Source organism: Colius striatus, chromosome 9, assembly GCF_028858725.1.
Source record: "Colius striatus isolate bColStr4 chromosome 9, bColStr4.1.hap1, whole genome shotgun sequence".
In the NCBI taxonomy this organism is placed as follows: domain Eukaryota; kingdom Metazoa; phylum Chordata; class Aves; order Coliiformes; family Coliidae; genus Colius; species Colius striatus.
Genome location: NC_084767.1, coordinates 33907937 through 33931916, shown reverse-complemented (window position 1 = coordinate 33931916; position 23980 = coordinate 33907937). Strand labels below are relative to the sequence as shown.

Sequence of the window (23980 nt, the reverse complement as noted above, 5' to 3'; positions counted from 1 at the left end):
GATTTCTCTTGGCCCGTTTCTCCAACCTATCTAGGTCCCAGTGAATAATCCCCAACCACATATTTGTGGGGGCTGTGCTCTTATCTCACCCTACAGGCCACCAGTGAAGGTGTTAAGCAGTACTGACCCCAGCACGAAACCCTAGGGAGCTCTACCGTTTTGCCTCTAACTGGACTGTATGCCGCTGACCCCAGGCCACTGGAACTGGCAGTTAGCTTTCAACCCACCCCACTGGGCATTTAACTAATGCATACCTTGCTCACTGTAGAAGGCTATCAGGTTAATAAAGTTTGATTTCCCCTTTGTAAAACAATGCTGACTACTCCTAATCACCTTCTTGTCCTGTGGAAACAGCTTCTAGGACTATTTTTCCATTACCTTCCCAGCTTACATTGAAGATACAATGAAGTACAAAAAGTATAGTTTGGTACTTTTAAGAATATATAAAAAATTTTAGACTGTCAGTTAAACCTCTTAAAAAAAGTATCAGACCAAAGGCCTAGCCAACCAAAGAACTGCTCTCTGAAGGTTTCAAGAGTGAATGCCCTTGGAAAAAATATAAAAAGCCAATGCATAAAAAGTCAAATGTATAAAAAGTAAAACAATACATAAAAAGTCAAATGCATAGCTAGACTTCTCCAGAACACTCTGGTAATTCCTCATAGATTTTTCTTCCATCAATTTTAAAACCAATTTTTAAACCAATGTAAACTAGTAACACCTACTCTTGTAGTAAGGAATTCCTCAGTGACCCTGCATCCTGTGGGAAGAACCACCTTCTACAACCAAAAGAAGTGAAATTATTTGGATCTCATTAAAAATGAGCTATGGCCATCTTGGTTGCTGAACCTAGAAGCTGAACTTTATCCGCTGCAATCTGTCAAAAGCTGTGAGGGCTGTGAGCACACAGCTCGCAGTGCCTGCAAATCAGATAATGCCAGGAAACTGACAGCTGACAGTGAATAATGGAATGCAGAAGTGATTCACGAGAATCCAGAGGGGAAGCAGTACAAAAATCTGACAGCTGAATGGTGTGATGTGGTCATCACACTAGCACTCTACAGACTGGAAACTCAAGGTGTTGCTTTGTCTGGATCCTATTTACTACTGAATTTCTATTTTCTTTCTAGCTTCTTCTGGTGCAGACCCTGACCATTAGATATCTGTCTATTGTTACTCAAAATGACACTTCCTCATTCAAATTTTTAGTATGATTCTGTCAAATCCAAAATTCAAGTATTAAAAAAAAAAGGGACTATCTCCATCTATTTCAGTAGATTTATTAACATTTGGGATGCTTGTGTCTGTTTCAACCAGCACTGAGAAACGGTTCTACTTGTGGTAAATATGAACAAGCGGCATTACAATTCCCAAAGATTATTTATTTTTAATTCTTGTGAAAACATACACTTTTCTTACAAAACAAGAAGTGCTGCAAACCTTTTGAACAGATTAGAAATTACTGAAAGGCAAAACACAAACGCGAAGCCTAACCTGCATTTGCCTTCCTCTGTGCTCTGTGTCCCTAACCCAGGGGCTCCTCTCAAGGAAATTCCACTTTCAAAGACCTTTACTACTCAAAGAACAAAAAGCACTCTATACTGCTAAACATATATAGCTAAACATATATATCTATTTTAAAAATTGTACCCACTTTGGAAATACTGTTCAGAAAGGAAATTCTCTAATTTTCCTCAAATAATTTTTTGTTTACTTTTAAACCTGTTTTTATTTTTTACTCTATAGACTGGAGAATCCAGAAATTGTGTCTCTGTAAACTGATCTCCACGCCTTAATTTGCTGTAAACGAAAGAAAAGACAAAGTATTAATTTCACTAAGCAGCTATGTAAAAATAATTTTAATTATGCAAATACAATAAATATTCCAAATGGCAAACACTCTTAATGAAAGCTTGACATACTAAAGAAATTAAATTTATGAAACAACAAAGCACGGGTAACTACAGTTTGCCAACATAATGCTAAAAATAGTAGGGGTTTTGTTTTCGGGTTTTTTAAATTACATTTCTCTTCTTAATATGCGAGTACTCATAACTTACTCCTATAAGGCAAAACTAAAAAATTATTTAAATCAAAAACTAAACTAGTCAGGACCGTGTCACTGAAAATAATAAATAGGAGACAGTAATCTAAAGTCTTGAGCGACATCCACATTTTTTCTGTTATTAGTTACTGTCTCTAGACTGTATTCTGTATCCAAAAATTCAGAACCTTATTACTGTGGAGTAAAAGAGGAGATTGTGTCAATATCACAACATTACAGCATTTTAACATTCAATTTAATTAGTAGAAGAAAAATGTAACTCTTAATCCCTTTGAGTTTCTTTTACAAGCTACCTGGCATAAATATTTCTGAAAAGCCACTGGTAAAGTGAAAAGTCACTTCCTACATTACCTTTAGCACCTATTTGTTCTCATTCTCATTGCTTCAACTAACTGTTTGCTTACTTACAGAGATAAACAAAAATATTTTGAGGGTCTATGAGAACACTGTGCTTATTTTTTTGTTTGTGGATTTATCTTCTCCTCACAGTTTTGCCAAAAAAGGAAGACATATTCCTTTTACACCTTCATCATAAGCTAAGTTGCTATAATTCTTTCACTCTCAACACTATTGTGGAGAAATCTTGACACTGTCTTTACCTCAGGAATTTGCATTTCACCAATATACACACAAGACAGGGTCATTTTTCCTTACTTAAAAAAAAAACAACAAAAAAACCAAAACTTAATCAACTCTGTGGCAAAAAAACTCTCAGAATATTTTCAGAAGTAATCGAATTAAAGATCCATTTAGATTTAGATCTATTCACCTAAGTGTAAATATATTAGTTTTCTTAATAGAAGTTTGGCTTTAAAATCATCTTTTATTACACAATTTATGTCTTGTATTTTAACAATTTCAGAAATCCCGTGCCACTAAATATCCTAAGAATACTGAGAAATAAATAATTATCAACATATCTTAAACTGAAATTCTTTCTTATATTAGATACTGATAGTTAAAGCAAAACAACTGAAGCATATAATATTAGTGCATAATTTATCTTGCCATTTGAAACATTACAAGGACATTTGTATGGTGTAAGTTTACATTTAAGTGTAACATTTGCAATCATAAGCCTCTAAAAGGATTTGTATAATGACAACTGTTAAGAATTCTCCATTTTTTACTGTTAGTATAAAATGTTATATGATACATTTAGATACTTGAATACTGTTGGCATCATACTTTAACAGTCGGAAATCCTGATGCACTAACAGGAAATGTTTTATATCAGCTCTGAAGTATCTTTGCAAAAGAGATTTGTCAGAGAAGTAGTTCAACTGTTTCTTTGTGGGTTTTAATAGCAAATCTTTACTGAGGATAGTTAGATACTCCAAAAAACAAACAAAAGCCCTCATTTACGAATACCTACCTTCTTAGATTGGGTTCTCGGTAGCAAATAGTGGCTCGCTTTCGTCTAGATTGTGCTGCTAAACTTCCTTCTAAAGCTTTGGATGATTTAGGTAAGAAAGTGTGAGATTGTATACCAGTATTTGTCAGGTCTTGCAGAGCCTTTCTCCCTGTGAACACAGAGTTTATGTGCCTTACTTGAAATATTTTCTGAATTGTTAAGTAAACTTCCAATTCATCATTATTTTTAATAAGTATTTCTTAATTTGAGTACGTTGGTTACTGCTCCTACTCTAAAGATGCTCAACAAAAAAAATGGGATACATGAGCAAAGAAAATGATACAGCAATACAGCAGCTTTCAGCCTACCGAAACTTGCAGCTGTTTGAAGTTTTCTGTGCCTATTGGGACATTCTAAGCAAGCCCCATAAGCACTGCAATTTGCAGCTAGCTGTTTAAGATTCCCAAAAGTTATTGCATGTAGAAAAGTAAAACTGCACACCGCTCATGGCCTTGTATGCAGGGAGACGACATACATGTATGATCTTGAGATTCAACCTGTACAAGAGTCCTCTAACACTGCATTTCCCATCTTGACGCCTGCTATTTGGGCATATGTGCATCAAATGAGCATAGCAAAGTTATTAAGTGACTCTCCTTATCTTCTAACCCATATAAGATCAAACTATTTACAATGTCATGCATTTTTAGCCACTGAACATGTTGAAAAGGAATACTCCATAAAAAAGCAACCAGCCTTGTTAGAAGTAGTACTCTGTGTGTCAGCTTTCTGTAATCTTTTAAAACCAATTCAAAATGACAGACTAAACAATCAATATTTAATTTGGAGACAAATATTTTGATAATCTGAGAGAAATACTGAAATTATTATTTAAACCACATTTCAAAAAACTCTAAACCATTTATAGTCTCTCTGAAAAGCACTAAAATTTAAGGCAGACAGCAATTAAAGATGAAATAAATAATCTATATTCCTTAAAATTCCTTCCAAGAGTGTACATTCCTGACTGACATAGGTCTAGTTTTAGATTCACTGCATCCAGATGAGAACCGGGATGTAGTTTTTGAAAGCAAATGAATTTTAAACTCTCTTGTTTCTTGAATGTTTTACCTTTATCTTCTGCGGCAGCAAATGAGTGGTTTTGATCTCACAGAGAAAATTCATACACATATGGGATAAATGATGTTTCTGTTGTGTCTATCTTCAGACTAATAAATTACATCACTGTACATTTACTCCCCAGCTCAAGACAGACATGGAACTTCTGGAGAGAATCCAGCACAGGGCCACCAAGATGATCTGGGGACTGAAGCATCTCTCCTGTGAGGAAAGGCTGCAGGAACTGGGGCTATTCTGCCTAGAGAAGACTGAGGGAGGACCTCATTAACACAAATATTTAAGAGGTGTATGTCAAGAGGATATGGTGACACATTTTTCTGTCTGTAACAGGACAAGAGGTAACTGTGAAAATCTGGAACACAAACAGTTCCACTTAAACATGAGGAAAAACTTCTTTCCTGTGAGGGTGAGGGAGCCCTGGCACAGGCTGCCCAGAGAGGGTGTGGAGTCTCCTCCTTTGAAGGCTTTCAAAACCCACCTGGGACAGGTCCTTGTGTGACTTGATCTAGGTGGACCTGCTTTAGCAGCAGCCTGGACTAGATGATCTCTAGAGGTCTCTTCCAACCCCTACCATTCTATGATTTTGTGAAAATCCAGTGAAATACAAATGAAATCTTTAAGTCCAACTATGTTCTCCATTTACGAAGGGAGTGCTGCAGTTCTTATTTTCCTTGTATAAAAGCTCAAGCTATTCTTTAATTTCTGTCCACAACTACCTGAAGTCTATTACATTCTTTAAAAAATGAGTACATACTCCAACTGTAATTGCTCCTCAAGAATGTAGTCTACTTACATCTGCCCAACTAAATGTCATCTTGGAATATACTGAAAAAATAACATGGATATTAGTTACTACAGTTTAGAAAGAGATTGAGACTCATATATGATACTGAATTTGAATAACTGTATTTTCAGTCCTGCTTTATCCACTCTAAGCAAACAGTAAGATAGTATTGAGAGAAGATACCTTACCACTATTTCAGGCACTACCTCATTCAAAATGCTTTTTTTTTCCCTTACTCATACACTTACCATGACAAGGTATCAGTGTATTTTTGTAACTATCTTCAGAAATAACATCCAGTTTTTGTTCTGCTTTTCCAGCACCCAGTGCTTTACTCTGATCCTCAGAGATTTCAGAGTTATTCAATATAGCAAAATTCATGACAGCATTGTGGTTATCAAGAGCTGCAAACTCCACATTGGAAAGACCTTCCTGGAAAAATTTAATGGCTTATTCTTAGAACATTTGATAGGTAACAATTATAAAAAATTAGATTTTTTTAACTGTAGGCTTCAATTTGTTCATAAGGGAATCTCTCTCATGAGGGACTTCCTGGTCATCCAAAATATTCTGCTCCACACCCACACCCCAATCAATATGTTCTCGTCTCCGTAATATGAGAACTAAACATCCATTTGCATTTTACCTGATTATCAGAATTACTTATATGATGGGGTTTATGTGCCACTGATGAGGATTCTACTTTCTTTAATGTATTATCATCATCACCATCATCTTGTTCTTTATCTTGCAGAGTATTCATAGATATACCATTCTGAGTCACTAATGCTGCTGGCATTTGTTGAGTTTCTGTTATTTTATTTACACCAACAGCCTCTGCATGCAATGCATCCTTATTTTTTAATCCTTTGTCTTTACACAGTGAGAATTGTGCCAGATTTTTGGTTGGTACTACATATGCTTTCCGGCTGGCCTTTGCCAATGTATGCTTTAATCTGCCTGATGAAAAATGACTTCTCCTTTGGTCTGCTTTTGGAGTAATTTTATTAATGCTGTCACTTTCAGTTTCTCTACTTTGTTTGTAACTACTTTTTTTCTGGTATTTTCTCTTTATAATATTCTGGTCTTGTATTCCCTTGCTGTCACGGTCACATATCTCTGTTTGAGACTTCTTTGATGCATCTTCTCCATACTGCTCATTTTCCCCTCCGCAGTATTTTTCTGTATTCATTTCAGAAAGGTTGTGAAAAGTTTTCCTGTTTATTTTTGGTTTCTCATTTGTATACAGAGAGTCCTGCTGTAAAGGCAATACATTAGAAGAGTTGTCTTGGAATGGCAAATTTTCAGCACGATACACTTCTGGTGGCATCTTGTTAACAGGTAAGTTTGAATCTGGTTTTTGTGTTTTGCTTTCCATGTCTTTAAAGGTTTCTGAGAAAGCTTCTGTATTTGTCTCTTTTCTTGGACTCATTAAGTTAACCTGGGATGTCCTCTCACTATCTGTAGCTTTACTTGGACAATTTTGTGTTTCATAATTTTTGCTGGTATCTAGCAAACTCTGTTTCTCTACAGAATTTCTGGTAGGTAGCTCTTCTGTCAGACTTTGGAATAGTTGAGTTTGTAAGTCAGTAGTTTCTGCAATTTTACTACTGTCAGCCCAAGCGTGACTTTCTTCTGTATACAGATTTGAATTTACTTCAGTCATACTTTTCATTTTCTCTTTATCCTTCTTAGAGTATTTAACTTTTCTGAAATTTGCCAATATTTTATCAGAATTGGCATTACTCACTTTATTTTGGTGCAATTTATCTTTCCCTTTCACTGTAACTGTGAGTAGTTCACCGGCATGACTAGCAGTTAAGTCCATGTCAGCATAATAAACAGTTTCTTCAGGCTTCCGCTTGTCAGTAAAAAGCAGCTTTTTAAAATCTATCTTATTTTCATTCCTAAATTTAAGAGGTAAAGGAATAATGTGAGACAAGTCACTTGAACTTTCCTGCAAATTCATGTCATTAGTGCTGATGCCACTGTCGATGCCATAATGAGGCAGATTATCTGAGCTACATTTTTTAACAAAATCCTTTATATTAGGTTGAATTTCTGATTTATGAAGTACTGCAAGTTTCTTTCTTTTAGTCACATTTCCATGGATTGGCAATGAACTATTGTTATATTGTTTTGTAAGCTTCCCAGACTGTCTCAGAGATTGTGTAGTTTTGTCATGAGGCAGGAAGGTACTGTTGCAAATTACTTCTATGCATAACTGATTTTCTGCAAAGAGAAAAAATTAAGCAGCTTGGGGAAAGCAAGAATATAGTCATCAGAATAACACAGATTACTGGTGGACCAGAAGCATGGAAAATTACAAACTGCTTGTTTTTTTCTTACTAAATACACATATTGTGTGGTTGATCCTTAAAAATTTAGTTAACTAGAACTAATTTCATATTTTACCAAAATTAGACTTTTGAAATTGGGTATAAATAAAAATATTTTTTTCTGGAACTTCTTCAGTTATTATTTTGTTATCAAAGTTTTATTCTGTTCACACTGATTTTGTTACAATTCAGCTGTGGTATTTCAATGAGCATTCTATTTTTAATTAATTACAGTTTTGCAATCTTACCATAACTTCTGTATCGCACATCAACTAATGAATTATGAAATACTAAATCTCTGATAGCTATGAAAAATAAAAGCACAGAAACAGATCATACCTTTTGAAGATACAGTTTTGTCAATGCTTGTTTCCAGCGGGTCTATTTCAACTAACTTTTGATTAGTTGTACCAGAAGGCAATGACAATGTATACTTGAGTGAACTTGGATTCATTTCCTCTGATGAAACGGTGGTACAGTTGTGAGAATTTGGTACTTCACAGATAGAAGGGTGCTCTTGCTGTTTTGCACTAGCTGTTGCAATTAAAGGAAGTTTCCCTGGTGGTTCTGCAGATCTGAAAAGAGGCAATTTTACTGTGAAGATTTTATTACATTTCATACTGTAACATTCAATTGCTTAAAACATTCCTTTCGTAACGTTTAAAAGCAGAAAACAAGTACTGAAGCATGAAATCTGGTTCTATCTTAGGGGCAAATATATCTTTTTATTATAGAGAATCCTTCTTCGTGCTGGTGAGATCCTATGAAGAAGGAAGCAAATTATTCAAACAAAAGTTTTGTCTACCACTCTCTATACACAGAATCATAGAATGGTAGGGGTTGGAAGGGACCTTTAAAGATCATCTAGTCCAATCCACCTGCAGAAGCAGGTCCACCTAGATCAGGTCACACAGGAACATGTCTAGGTGGGTCTTGAAGACCTCCAAGGAAGGAGACTCCACAACCCCTCTGGGCAGCCTGTGCCACTGCTCCGTCACCCTCACAATGAAATAGTTTTTTCTCATGTTTAAGTGGAACTTTTTGTGTTCCAGCTTCATCCCATTACCCCTTGTCTTGATGCTAGCTACTATAGAAAAAAGGGATTTCAAGTTGCAAAAAGGTAATTTCTGAATTAGACAGGAAATTATATTGTCCTAGGTATTTTTGAGGTAATGAGAAATACAGAGATTAGTTGCAAAAAAATGCACAGACACGTACCAACTTCTGCATTTAATATAATCACCTACCTAGTAGACTGACATGTACTCTTGAACTGGTCATCAGTTGGGCTCCTGGGTCCAGCCAACAGAGGAAAACAACTCTGAAAACTCTTTGAAAAGAACAGCAGGGAAATAGAAACAGTTGAATATTCTCAGTTTAGTTTTTTGGTTGAGTATTTTAACATTCACAGGAAAAAAAAAAAAGAATGGGCAAAGAAAAGAAGTAATGATGAAAGGTGCATGATATTCAAACACACAGAATAATTTTAAAGAAAAATATTTCATAGCAAAACTTTAAGTCTATAACCTACTTGCATTCCAAAGTGATTGCAGACTTTTAAATTGTAGCTATAACTAATGCAAAGTACACTATACATATAGCAGCACGAGAAACATTAAGCAATTGTTTAGAACAGAGTAAAAATTATATATTTTTTTAAATTAACTATAAATTTTTCCATGACAAGAACTATCATGGACTACATTTTCTGGTAAAGTTGTCATATGCAAGATATTTATTGCTGCACTAAGCAAGGAAGGCAAACGGCTCACTCATTTCACTCAGTGGTGAAGAATACCACATACTCAAGTACTATGTCTTTATTTTTTTACTACACGATCCCAAATTTTTAGTGTAAGCAACAGCAAAATTTAATAAATTTCACTACACTAATGTTTCATCACAAGTTTTACAGAACTAGGATAAATGTTTTAAAATGCATTTAGATGCTTTGAAAATGCTATCAAAGAAAATGAAATGGTAATAGTTCTAAAAACATCTTACCTCAGAAAGACTGCTTATTTCTATTGCAGTTAAGAGTTTACCATTCAAAAATGCTTCTATTTCTCTAAGAGTTTTATTCTGCACGTAAAAGAAAAATTTAAAAATATACTTTAAGTGTCTTCTGGCTTAAGGACAAACAAGAAATAAAAGTGAATCTACATTGTAATTTCTTTTTATACACCAAATTGAGCACAGGGTGATTTTTAGTATCATCTCAATACCTATAAAGGTGAAGCTGACACTAAAATCATAATGGATAGACCTACACACCCATGGACAAAATAGTATAAAAAGTATAAAATAGTATAATAAAAAAATCTTATGAAAGTAAAAATCAAATGTGAATACTATGCTAATGAATGACAAAATATCACAAATGTGAGATATACATTTTAAATCACCATTTTAAGATGTAATATTAAGTTTCAAAAAAGAGAAAAGCTTAGCTTAGTTGCTCTAAATTTAAATGATATTATATGCAGCATACCAAATGGTTCAGTTTTTGATGAAGCAAGATATTATGAATCTGCAGCTTTTCTACTTCCTTCTGAAGAAAAATCTTCTCAGACTTTAGCTTCCGAGAATTTTCTTTCTCCACACTCAAAGCTACAGCTAATGCTTTGTTATTTTGTTTTAAAGATACTTTAAGCATAGATGAGTTATCTAATGAAGACAAAATCATATTATTTTCAACAGCTTCAATTCCAGGACCTCTCTGCATGAATTATCACTACATAGCAACATTTTTATCCTTAGGTTTTGGTAGAGCAATAGCAAAGCCTAACACTTCCTAATAAACTGTTTCTCTTGCCTACAATTCTGATGACTACTCTATCAGCTTCAAGTTCAAGTTTATTTCATGCACTGATTCCGTTTTGGTCTGGACTTTTAAAAACAAGGTTATTTTAAGACAAAAACATTTAAAAATGGATAGTTTCTCAGGCATAAAAATGTTTTCAAATTTAAAAAAAACCCAAGTATATATTTTACAAATTAAAAATTTTAAGCATTTTGAGCATAAATGTGAGTTCTTATATCAGAAAGAAAAAAGCTTTAAATTAGAATTATACTTTCTAATATCCTAATGAAAATTCACACCCTTGTATCTGTTTTAGGATTTTTTCTTTCCTGTGACACTGCCTGTTACCAAGATGACACTTTTTGCCTAATGTTCATCATATGTACAAAGTTAAATTGAATTTAAAGTAGAGACAAATCTGACCATACTCTCTTACAGTACAAAAAGGAGCAAAGTTAGCTTGAAATCTGCTGCAACTATATCCCTTCATTGTCTCATTATTTCTGTGATCTGTACTCCAAAATTTGCAAAGCCTTATTTCTTTGTTTTGGGAAACAGACAACAAAAGTAGAACCCTGTTAAAGCAAACATGCTATGAAATTATGACTCAGTTCAGTGAATTGTTTGTATTACTGCAATGTGGAGACTTCTAGGACATTAGTATTATCCATCTATACTGTTTATTTTTTCACTGAAAATTAGTATTTTTTACATAAAGCCACAATAAGTTCAAATATATGTACAAACAATAACTATATATAAAAACAAACAAAATTCTTGCCACACTAATCACATAAAGAGCAGCATTCAGTTAACCATGCTGTTTGAATTGGAGAGCTCTGAAAACAGTGGTGTTTCACCACATCTACTGTTTCCCCGCCTTTCGCAGAAGAGGTTCTGAGATGTTCCATAGTGCTGTTTTAGTCAGAGTAAGAAACAAAACCCAACCATGACAAATCTATGTTTGTTCTCCCAGTAAATCTAGGATTAAATTTAAAGTACCTTCTGGCAAGTGATTAAAGCAGCAGATAAAGATGTGTAGTTTTCCTCAATTCAGTAAAATGACTCAATGAATAACTCTACACAAACCTCATTTTGCAAAAGCATTTTACTGTGGCAGCTGTATTTTCTAAGTTTATTGATTTTAGCAATTTTGGTGGACATGGATTTTAGAAATGCACTTGAGTACAATCTCTTAAAAAAACACTAGCATGGCAAGAAGCAAACACTGAAAATATTCAGACAGTTAGATAAACAACTTTAAATAATCTGTTTTAACTTTGAGACATTCCTAAAGCTCTCAATATACCACGTTATATTGTAATGGGCAGCAATTCAGCAAATCACATTAAATAAAACTTACTATTCCTTTTGAAGTCATACATTCAAAGTACAGTAAAGGGGTTTTTTTTAAGGACCTACTTATTAATTTAGCTTTGATTTTAGATGCTAAAGTAGCATTCCATTTTGCAGCTTGTAATGTTCCATCCCTCCTCCTCCTGGATCCTCTAACAGCATCCGAAGTGAAAATAGTAGATGACTTAGCAGTTGCTTGTTGATCCATCCTTAAACACATGTGCACATTGTCAAGAGGAACACCAAAATGACAGATCATCTTTTTCACATTTTTAAAAATTAAGTGTTATTACCTCTTATTGGGATTTGTTCAATTGATTCTAACGGGTTAATGAATTGTTCCTTGAGATGTCACATTATCACAGTGCGAAAGTATTTAAATAATAAACGTGAATACTAAAGTTTTCTCAGTTAACACTTAAAAGTGAAAAATCCCAAGTTTCTATCACTTCACAATACAACCTGACGAGCTTTTGCTTTGTCAGGGTAAATGTTAAATGAAAGTATTTAAATAAATTGCATTATACGTGCTATAAAGAAAGAGCGAGACAGACCGTGCCGCAAGTACGGGCAGTGGTGTCCCAGCAAAACACCTCGACGAAGCTGCTCCCGCCGCAGGCCCTCTCCCGTCGTCACGGTCCGGGCTGGGCTGGGCCGGGCCAGGCCCCGCCCTCGCCTCAGGGGCCGCCAGCGGCCGTTGGGCGGCTGCCGTTGGACCCAGCCGTGCGGGGCCGGGGCGGGGCGCGCGGCAGCGGCGCTGTCAGCGCAGGCGCTGGTAAACAGGAGGGCGTTGCGGCCTTAGCAGAGCGGGAGTGTGCGGCCTTCACGCTACCCACTGATGCACACCCACATTTTATACCGTATGAAGAGTTATTCATAATCAAATCATTGGATGGCATCATTATATTGTCGTCAAGACAGTTACGAAAACAACAATGATAAATTTAAACCCACTAGATGATAGCAAGTATGCATGCTGCCTTGGACTTGGACTTGGAAGGGAAGGAGTCTCCAGGTCAGAATTTGAGCTAGCCTACTTTTAGTTTTGTTCAGGTACTATTAGGACTGGGAATTGAAAGGAATTATTTTAGCTTAATAAAATGCTTTTCCTCAAATAAGTGCCAGTGGCATAATTTTAAAGTAGATCTTTATGAAGTTAGTATTTTCATAATCTGCCACAAACAGCATCTAGAGAGTCTTTTCTTAATTAGTGTATGATACATGGCAGTTTCTCAGTTTGCCCCGAAGCTGCAAAATCCTATGTTTCTAAGCAATCCCCCTACAAAACAGATTTGATCCAGCACACCTTGTATACCTTTGGTATATTTCACGTTACTAGGCAACATGTAGCCACTGTAAAAATGGCCAAATAAAAGAGCAAATAACCTTACCTCACCTTAAAAATAGAAACCAAATCAAATGCAACTTACCTCCTTATCCTTTCCTGAAAGTGTTTTCCTCTAGATCTAATTATGAGTTTTCATTTATTCCAGTTTTGCAACAGTCCCTAGTCTTGAATGGGCAATCATCAATGTGCTTCCATTTAATGTTTCTGTCAGTACTGAGGGCAATGAATTTAAACCAAAACATTATATATTCTGTTTCCACCTATGGTCATGTTTTCCTTTACACTCAGCAGAAGAACTCCCACACTGTAACACATCACATGTAAAAAACTCCAGTTAATTGCCAGCTGCTCAGAGCTTAGAGCCCTGCAACGTTTCACAGCCTATATAAACATATTAAGAGCGGAATTCTGTTTTTCAGTCATTAGGGATCCTATGACTGGTCTTTAAACTGAATAGAAATGAGAGGGAGCAAAGCAAACACAGAGATAGACCTACTGTAAATACCCTATGTGGGAAGTGTTATGTTGAATTTCTTACTGGATACTTGCAAATACATCTCTGAGAAAAATCTTGGTTGAGAAATTAATCCTGTAGAGTCTAGTAAAGCATGAGCTGTGACTAAAGCAATTCTAGTAGGTAGATTATATACAACAGATTCCCACTCTGTGGATTCTCTGATTTCCAACAAGACTACAGCTCATGCTATAGTTTTTCCTGAAATTATAGTACGAAGAACATATTTTCCTCCCATCACACACTTTCCTGTACAAGCTTAATGAAAATTATTTTCTTAATGCCTCTTCCCGTGTGAAATTGGACTGAAACCAGTAAATTGAAACACAAATATATAGAGGATGAGCGTGTGAGCCTAGCTTCCACTGGAAACTAATGAAAAACAAAACAAAACAAATCCTGAGTTAATTTCCTAAGAACAGACAGCTCAAAATACAGTTTGATAGTGCAGGATGATTGTGCTGCATGCTTCTATACCAACAGTACATACTGTACTAAGCTTTAACAGTAATATTTCGAACAATTAAATCTGAGGTCTGAAACTCCCTATGGTATTTTGTGTGCATGTATAGATGTAGTAACAGACCAGAAAGCAAGCTATGCAGTTGGAACTGTGGCTGCTCTGTAATTATTGGTTATGTATCCTTTGATTTGACCTTTCAGCAAGTTAACCTGCGGCTGAAGATTTAAATACCTTAAATATGGTTAAAAAAAAAAAACAAACCTCCTAAAGGGAAGAGTGAGTAAAAAACCTGGATGACACGAGATGGAAATCAATAGGAACTGTAATTATAACTGAGATAATTTGCCAAGATAAATATTTAGATACAAGATAGCTACTTTTCTTGTACATGGGGCATACAGTTAAATAACTGGATTTTTACTAGACTTCAGCAATTAAAATACACTGTTAACATTTGGGATTTGGGGACGCAAATGGACAACACAGCGCAACCAATGTGGTTGATACAAATGCCATTTATTGCTTACATTTGCCTAACTATATATGATTGTTAGTCACATAAACACGATCACACAAAGCTTGATTGGTTGCTCTATCTTGTTCACATGCTGTGCATGCAGTTTTTACTCTACACTGACTGGAAGCAGCTTGCCAACTTCAGCCCCTCAAAGTTTCATTTTTGTAACAACTTAAACACCAAATTCTTTGTGTTTACATAACACACCATCTGTTTGACCTTTAGTTACTCTTTGATCTGTAGCTACCCTTAAACTAAGTAAACAGCTGGCTGGTACAAATCACATCCTCTTTCACTTAGATATACACCTACAGGATTTAGTTGTCTTCTACTATATTTTCTAAACATCTAACTGGCTTAGAAGTTGTGGTTTCACCCTGTCTGGGTGTCAGACGCCCACTGAGTCATTCTATGTCTCCCCCTCCTAAACTGGACAGGGGAAAAAGAAATAAAACAAAGGACTTACTAGTTGACATAAGGACAGGGAGATCACTCAGCAATTACTGTAAGGGGCAAATGGACTCAACTTGGGGAGAATTGATTTGTTAATCAAAACAGAGTAGGAAAATGAGAAATAAAAACTGAATCTTAAAATACCTCCCCCAACTCCTCCCTTCTTCCTGGGACTCTCCCTCCTCTCCCCGAGCAGCACAGGGGGACAGGGAATGGGGGTTATGGCCAGTTCATCATAGATGGTCTTTGCCACTGCTTCCTCTCAAGGGAGACTTCTCACACTTGACACTGCTATAATGAGGGGTCCCTCCCCACAGGATACAGTCCCTCATGAACTTCTCCAGTGTGGATCCTTCCCATGGGATACAGTTCTTCACAAACTGTTCCAGCGTGGGACCTCTCACGGGGGCAGCTCCTCACACCCTGCCCCAATGTGTATCATCCGCCAGGAAAATGGTCCTTCAGATGTACTGAATGCTCCAGACTGAGTCCCTCACAAGATCACAAGTCAAACCTGACAGCAAACCTGCTGTGTTGTGGGCTCCTCTCTCCCCATGGACTCCCAGGTCCTGTCAGGAACTTACTCCAGGGCGGGCTTCTCATAGTGTCACAGCCTCCTTCAGGCATCTAGCTGCTCCCGTGTGGGGTCCTCCAAGGGCTGCAAGTGGATTGCCCTCCATTGACAGAAGGGGCACAGCCACCTCACCACGGTCCTCACCACAGGTAACAGGGGAGTCTTTCTTCCAGGGCCTAAGCACCCTCCTCCCCCACTGACCTTGGTGTGTACAGAGATGTTTTCACATACTCCCTGCTGCATTTCTACTTCTCCAATACCTTAATCACAGAGGCATTACCTCCATCGCTAATTGGCTCAGCCTTTGTCAGCAGCGGGTCCATCTAAAAACTGCCCTATTGGCTACAGAGGAAGCTTCTGGCAGGTTTTTTGTTTTGTTTTGTTTTTTTTAAAGAAGCCACTCCTGTAGTCCCTCTGCTTCCAAACCTGGCCACACAAACCCACTACGAAAGTCTACAGAAACCTAGAGTTTGGCCGTGTTAACTTTTGCACACAGTTACTAGTTATTTGGCAGTTGGATCCATAGGGATAGGTTCTTACTTTATGTTGTGACAAAAATAGGTCTTTATTCACTTACAAAGTAGGAACTAAGCATATAAGAGGTTTTTTTTTTAAAGTATGCTGTATCTTAGAAACATTTTTCATGTGTATGGAAATTTTTTTCATAATGATGCTGAGACAAAAGCATTATGGTAATTTTTCACCTTTTCATTGTTTATGCATTCATTTTGGTGAGCAACTAGATGTCAGACATAAGCAATTCCTTTTAATAGGATACACTTTTTGCAAGTCTCTGTGAAATAGCTGTATGAAGTGAGGCATCTTGCCTGCATTCATATAAGCTATTTTTATAGAATCAAAGAATGGTAGAGGTTGGACCTTTAGAGATCATCTAGTCCAACTCCCAATTAATAACCCCTATTTTAATACATTAATAGTCTGAAGGAGAAAAAATATTCTGTATTTCACAGGTAAGCAACAGGAATGCAAATTGAAAGCTACGATGCCTGCACTCACATACATTTGCTAAAACTAAACACGACTGCCGCTGACATACAAGCTAGCAGTTGGTCTGCTCAAGGGGGACAAGCACACGTTAAGGCAGGCCTGAAAACACAGGTTGACCTGAGGCTCATTTCTTCTGCCTTTGTCTCCCATTTTAAGCAAAGCAGATACTGAGCAAAAACCACAGTCACATCATCCTTATGAAAGCACCTGCCTCAGTGCAGCTGCAGAAGAAATAAGTGCCCCATTGCACAGGTTTCCACCTTAGTCTGAGGTTTCCCAGCCTGGGCTCTGACTCCTGTGAAGTAAAACACAGGTGCACTGCAGGTTAGAATACCTCAAGCTGCAATATCATCGAGCCTACAGAAAAAACAGTGCAATCAAACCCACTTTGATAAACAGTTGCGTATTATTTAAAAAAAAAAAGAAAAAATATTGTCGGGAAAGGTTTCTCCTTACACAGCAGCCTCACTTCAGCGGACACGAGCATGGAAGGAGAGCCTGAGCGATCCCCTTCGGTCAAAGCACGAGGAACAGGCAGCAGAGCGTGGTGGTCCATACACGCCGCTGACCCGCCACGCCCGAACGTAGGGAAGCCCGGGCGGTGCCGCCGCCGTTGCCGGAGAACACTGCCGGCCGCCGAAGTACACGAGCTGCCCCTGTCTGCCCGGGCGGCTCGGACCCAGCCCTCCCTGCTGCCCGGACGCCATTTTGAGGAGTCGCGGCGGCCCTTTAGCGGTGCGGCCCGCCTCAGGTCCGGCAAGGCAGCGCGGCGTCCCTGGGCGGCCCGATGCAGGTAGCGCGGGCTGGGGCCGGGCCCGGCCCGGGCCGGCGGCAGCGCCACGTCCCCGCTCGCAGCCTCCTGCAAGAAGCTGTGTCGCCTTCCCGGGCCGCCTGTCGGAGGCGCCGGGGGTGGGTTTCCTTCTTTTTTTGGCGGCGTAGCGCCAGAGTGAAAGGAGGGAGCGCCCGGCAGGCTGTGAAGCCAGCCAGCTGCCTGGCTGTCAGAGCACGCTGCGAGCACAGCAGTTAGTTTTGGTGAAACAACTGGTGCCCGGGCGAGAGGGAGGTAGTGAGAGTTGGTAACCCTCAAAGGGCTTGCTCTTTAAAAACCCAAAACGTTTTGAAGATTTTATTTTGCTGCTTGTGGCATATTTTCGTGCCCAAACCTGTGGGTAGCTCAAGGCAGGAACACGTAATTTTATTTATTGCAATGTAGCATCAGTGACGTGACATCTTCAACAACTACTTAAAACAACCCTAATTAAAGATCGAATTTTAAATAATCCAAATTTTAATTAGTACAAAATCAGTGCTTTTTTAGCGCTGTAAAGCATAGTCAAAGCAAGATTTTCCACAACATCCTTCCAGTGCTCTGGTCACACACACTGACCACTTAATTTGTGTCTAACCGTTGTTTCAGAATACTTTGTTACCCAGTAGAGACTGCATTTTTCATGATTGTCACTTGATACGAGTGCTTGAATAAAACTATTCATGCGTCAAATGTCACACTTGTTTGTGACCTGAAAATCTTGCCAAATTATGTCCAGTTTAAAGATATGATGGAGGGAGAATAGTAGTTCTTTGTTGTACACTTCTGACTGTTTAAAATACTTGAAACTTTTAACAGTGGAATGGGCAGGGCTTTGCTACTATCTTTAGTTGCAGTGAACAGCCTATTTTATACAGTTGTGTACAGTTTGTAAAGTTTCTGTAGTGGTCCTTGTGCCCAGCAGGCAAAGGAGAGAAAAAAGAAACAAACAAAAATACCGTAAAACTTAAACAATATTCAGGGAAGGTTCGACTAGATGTGTACTGGAGCTCATGCTACTTTTAACTCTTTCAAATTGTCTCGATCCAAAATTGAAAAAAAAAATCTGCAATACGAAGAAAATATGTATCTGCAGTTAGAATTAGAAATGCATCTAGAATTAGATTTTAGCATTTTAGGTGGAGTACAGTACAGCTGAAGTTGTATGTTGGCATGGTCCTTTGCAGATGAGTGATTTCAATGAAATTCCAAAGAAATATTTATGGCACTAAGAATTTTATCTTCAAATAACAAATATACTAAGGAAACAAAATACCAGTTTTGAAAGACTAGAGAAAGTATATTCACTCTTCCCTTAAGTAAGTTAAACTAGTACAAAAGGTTATGTAAAGGCTTTACTTGATGATTTGGTCACTCCTGGAAGCAGTATTTGAAATAATTTTATTGACTGAGACTAAAGCCTGTTTAAATATCTTTTGGATTATCTTCATGGATAAGTTCAGATTCCTGAAGATGAGCAAATTCGAATTCTACTGCAGGAGACAGCAGATCATTTTGGCATCCCTTACCCAACCAGTCTGCCTGATCATTTGGCTAATGAAATAGAGACGTATTCTTTGAAGTAAAATATAGAAATTTAAAGAGTCTTGGTGTTTCTTACATTTTTAAAATTGTACTTTCTAATCCACACCATCCATTAGCATCAGATACTAAAACTACAGTATATGCAAGTCAGTACTTTTTAATCGCTACATTAAATCACCAGTAATTTCAGAGTTTAAGGTTAATATATACTAGAGTTGATAATGTGGTCACAGGAGCTAAGGACGTCAGCTTTTTCTATCACTGCAATACAGCAGCAGTTTAAATTTGACTCTGTTTTACATGCATGTCTGCTGTAAAACTTGCATGGTGGGAATGACATTATTTAATTCTTTATTTGGCTCCAAATTTTACTTGAGATTAGATCTAATCTTTTCAAGATGTTTGGTTTTTTTTTTTTTTTTTTTAGTTTCACAAATTTATCTTGAAACTTGAAAGACAATGTACAGTGCCATGTTTTTAGAACAAGAAAGGATAAAAGAACATTACTATTTAATTTAAAATCCTAAGGCTTCTCTATTTTAGAGTATTCTAACTTAAAAGCTAATTCTAACTGAACATGTATTACCAGGTCTGTCTCTGTTAGTGCTGACAGTCCTCGCTGTTCTCTTAGTAAGCTGTTGTTCCATGTATTTCACATTCTTCTATATTCATTTCGTTTGAAAAGCATAAAACATTTACAGTCCTTTCAGTTTCTCTTCATATTAGTGATGTCATGCCTGTAAATATTTCTGTTGTCTTTCTGCTCTGTTAACATCAGATAAGAAATAATGCACACATTATTCTAGATAAACAACATCCTTCATTTACTTCAAAGTGTTCAACAGTACAGTTAATAAAATGTAATTGTTTTAATAATATCAATTGGGTATTAATAATAATTATGATAGTAACAATATAGGATACTATATAAAATATTAAACATACTTCTAATATTTTAACTAAAATATTGTATTCTTACTAATATTCTGTATCTTTTGGTTTATGTTTTTTCCAAGCTTTGTTAGAGTTTTGTAATTCTTATGATTTAGTTTGTACTAAGGCTACAGTTTGGGTCCTGCACTGTCTCAACACTTCTGGAGCAAGCTGTGAAAGTAAGATTATTGGTGTGTATGCCACAAAAGCAGATGGGACTGATGCAATTAATAAAGATCAAGGAATGAAAATGCATAGTAAAAGCATTTACAAAAGGTAAGGCGACTGTCAAACACATGAAAGCACTGCGAAATGAGAATGAACACTTCCATAATAATACTTCAGCATTATTATATGTAGCATAATATAGTGTTATTATACTATAAATCTGTGTAAGAAATTAGATTATTTCCAGCTTTGAAAACAGCTGGCTAATACAACAGTCATATTAAACAAACAAGATAAAAACTAAGTGTGGAGTACAAGAATATGAGAGAGACCACAAAAGCTGGCTAGGGTGTAGTTGTTCTAATTATGTTTTCCTCACTAGTTTTAAAATGTCTCAACCATTTAAAATGATCTTCTAATTTAGGACAATATTTACACTGAACACATGAATCCTAATCCAGAAAAAGTTCCAGAAGTATTCACAAAGTTAGTTGTGATTAATGGAATTGTATTTTGCAGTTTTCTAAGACAGCTGAGAGAAATATTTAACACCAAAAAGAACTGAATGTCAAAAGAAATTGTTTTTTAATTCCTTAAACAAGAAGAATGCCTCTACTACACTATTAATATATTTTTATGACAGTAATTATACATTATTAGTAGACCTGTATTTCTGAGTGTCTGGAAGCCACTGTCTTTCTTTTGGTCCCATAGGGCACATATAGGAAGTGTACTTCACTGTGTACTTTGTGAAACGTCATTAAGATAGGGCTTCTGACATTTCCTCATCTTTATAATTAAGATGCACATTTTCTTAAATTTAGGCTGGAAACATCAATATGTATTGTAAGTGTATTTGGACATATATTATTAGGTATTGGTTCTCCTACTGTTTTCCAATAAATTATTGAGATTTAGAAGACTAGGTTTTACACCATTAATTATTCTTTTATGAACATCTATTCTTTCATGAATACTCATTTTTATCAAGAAATGTTTACAGGCCTACAGATCATATGAGGATGGCCATTTAGAACTTCTAGAAATTAAAATAAAATTTAAGTAACATTTTCCTGTCTACTTTACAAAACATTTACTATTAGGTCCTTATAGTTAGGATTTGATAAACAGATACATTTCATCAGTGTTACATTTTTGAGGATGTAGCTAGATTTACCACATAACTGTTACCTTTAAAACACTATTTCTAGAGAAGCTGGAAATAATGTCCAATTCATCTGGAGCTATTACTCAGCAGATGAGTTGAAAAAGATGCTGGATGCTTTTGATGCCTGGGAAGCGAGAGGTAGAGTATCTTTTTTGTTTATTTCAGTAGTACTACTTTTTAACAGAAAAAGAAGAAAAATATTTGTCAATTAACTACAAAACCCCCTCTGTTTTCACTCATTCAATAATCTGTTATAAAATACCCCATATTAGTGGCTATTATGGGTGGGAAGAGTCTTAAGGGATGTTCCAACAAGGTGACATAAACTGACATAAATGAACAAACAGATGTAGTGAGAGCCACCACATGCATGGGGGTGGTAGCCTGCTTGTGTTGGGCACTCTGCTGGCAGCCCTGGAAGCCCATTGTTCATGTCAGCATCAAAGCAAAAATCTGACATGATTAAATACATGTGTTCATTTAATCAGATGTATATGCACGATACTGACTGTGTTCTCTCAGCTCCTCAATACAATGTCCTTTTGAAACACCAGAGTCAGCTACCAGAGAGTGCCTCAGGAGATGACTGAATGCTGGACTCTTGAAGAGAACCCTTTGAAAGGCAGTTCATAAAGCCAGTTCATAAAAGGTGTGCTGATTTACATTTGTGGCTTAAAATAAAGCAGAAATACAGCACAATCCTTTTAAAAAAAAAATCAGGTTATATGAATAGCTATGAATGTTTTCTCTGGTTTTTTTTCACATTTTTATAAGATGTCTTATAATCAGAGTGTTTAATTGCAGAACTGAACTTGCTAGAAACAAATTCCATTAACTAAAAGCAGCCTTTGCAGGTGCAGCTAAAGTTGGTCTGAGCCACCCTACAGCCACATTGCTGCTAGACAGAAGAGGCTAGATAGTGGCTCTCAGTTTATTAGTCTGATGACAGTACTGACCTGCCAGATAAATATTTCTCCATTCTTGACCATCAGGTCAGTTAAAACCACAGCTCTTCTTTCTCAGCTCAAAATCTTGATATAATCTGATTCATACATGTTCTTTCTCCTATTACCAGGTTTTAGTAGCTTTATCTCAGCAATAAAGCCACAGTTTGACAGCTTTTGTTCTGCTACATTTTTAAAGGCATTAGTAATATTCTGAGTTTATTTTAGTCTCTGTGTTCTGTTTTCCCTTTTTCTTCTCTCCACAAATGGTTTTGATTTATATTTACTGATCAGCTCTCTGACTTGGCCTGGTCTAGCTTTTGTTGGCTTTCAGGTTTTCCAGCTGGATTTCTGTGGCATCATTTATTATTTCCTTGAGGAATAAAAATCTTCTAGGTGTCTGTCCATTTTTCTTTGCCAATGCTGAGAAACAGCAGTTGTATAATACTTTAAAATGCTGTCTACTTACACCAATTACCATGAGACTCCTTAGGCTTTCTTACATAGGTTCTTTTTCCTTTTAAGAAACCCATTTTATCTTAAAAGATTATCCATAATCATTTTTACTGAAAAAAATGGGGGAAGGAGAAAGAAGACATATTTTTAATTTTCTCAAATTAGATAATGTGCAACTTCATGTTTTGTGTTTATGTGCAGATGGGTCTCACATTTCTGTAGGTAGCTTAAAACCCATTAGACTAGTATTTTGTGGATTTTGCATCTGATGGAATTTGTAGCATTTTACAATTTTCTTTCTAGAACTCCTCCAGCCTTCTTTCTTACTGATTTTCACTGAGCAGTTTGTGCACCGGGTTTCTTACAATTTTTAATGTGTAATATTATTTACACAGATAGAAGAGATTGATGGTACTACTCATATAAAGGCAAGTCTGATTGCAGTGATGCAGAACCATAAATAATATTGTAAGAAGCAAGAATGAAAAGAGCTACAGATTTGTGTCTGGTGTCACAGATTGCCACTTTTGTAATTATGTTATAAAACCAATCATTTATATTCATAGTTTGTTTCTTTCATTGAAGTTGTTTACAGATGACTAATTGACTTTACTAAAGAGGAAGACTATTTGCTACGTAAAGCGGGTCCTAAGCCAATTAGATTCTCAGGTCCCTCAAAAAGTACCTGTTATCAAAGTCAAGAATTTAGCTTCCTTAAAGGTAGCTGCTCACAATGCTTCACGTTCTGCAGCAACTCTTAAAGGGCCCCATAGTGAAAGTTCAACACGGCACAAAGTAGCTTCTGAAACAATCTACCAGACACAGGCGGGTGCCCAGCAGTTCCTAGGCACCCAGAGGGAGGCAGAGTGCTGACAAGGGTGCCCCGCATCAGATGACATCCAAGATGGCAGCATCTAGGCAGCCTATAAGCAACAGTGTAGTAAAGCTGAAGTGAACTCTGCTTTGCCTTGAGACACCATCTCAGCTATCTTCTGTATCCAGCAAAATGTGTGAACACGGCAGTGCTGCTGTTGAAACTCCTGCTCCTTCTATGGTACAAAATGAGGAAAAAAGAGCAGTATTAGCAGAGCATTAAGGTAAAGAATGATGAAGTGGATGGTTAATGGCTGAGTCAGCCTGATAGACTGGATAGCTTTGCATCATCTGGTCAAAGATGAGATCGTCATCCCATTTATTCAAAGATTTGGTGAAAAATTATGATTAAAAACTTTGTGAGCAT

The 23980-nt window shown here is 36.8% G+C and overlaps 3 protein-coding genes across 3 annotated transcripts; 1 reads left to right on the top strand and 2 right to left on the bottom strand.

Annotated features, from left to right (window-relative positions):
• Positions 1 to 1073: 1073 nt before the first annotated feature.
• On the bottom strand, positions 1074 to 12472 carry LOC104552625 (shugoshin 1). The gene is made up of 8 exons (XM_062002452.1): positions 12396 to 12472; positions 9687 to 9764; positions 8930 to 9012; positions 8022 to 8257; positions 5990 to 7575; positions 5592 to 5775; positions 3441 to 3588; positions 1074 to 1800 (listed from the first exon to the last, which is right to left on the bottom strand). The coding sequence occupies exons 4-8, from the start codon at positions 8134 to 8136 to the stop codon at positions 1695 to 1697; spliced, it is 2139 nt and encodes a 712-aa protein (XP_061858436.1). The 5' UTR covers positions 8137 to 8257; positions 8930 to 9012; positions 9687 to 9764; positions 12396 to 12472; the 3' UTR covers positions 1074 to 1694.
• An 804-nt stretch (positions 12473 to 13276) lies between these two features.
• Positions 13277 to 18171, bottom strand: LOC133626017 (uncharacterized). The gene is made up of 3 exons (XM_062001958.1): positions 18149 to 18171; positions 17175 to 17815; positions 13277 to 13493 (listed from the first exon to the last, which is right to left on the bottom strand). The coding sequence occupies exons 1-3, from the start codon at positions 18169 to 18171 to the stop codon at positions 13474 to 13476; spliced, it is 684 nt and encodes a 227-aa protein (XP_061857942.1). The 3' UTR covers positions 13277 to 13473.
• Positions 18172 to 18523: 352 nt separating this feature from the next.
• Positions 18524 to 23864, top strand: KCTD18 (potassium channel tetramerization domain containing 18). The gene is given in 11 exon segments (XM_062001957.1): positions 18524 to 18675; positions 18947 to 19138; positions 19798 to 19801; positions 20099 to 20280; positions 21384 to 21494; positions 21895 to 21965; positions 21968 to 21989; positions 23336 to 23426; positions 23428 to 23549; positions 23551 to 23829; positions 23831 to 23864. Coding segments are annotated over 11 exon segments (1260 nt in total).
• Positions 23865 to 23980: the final 116 nt, after the last annotated feature.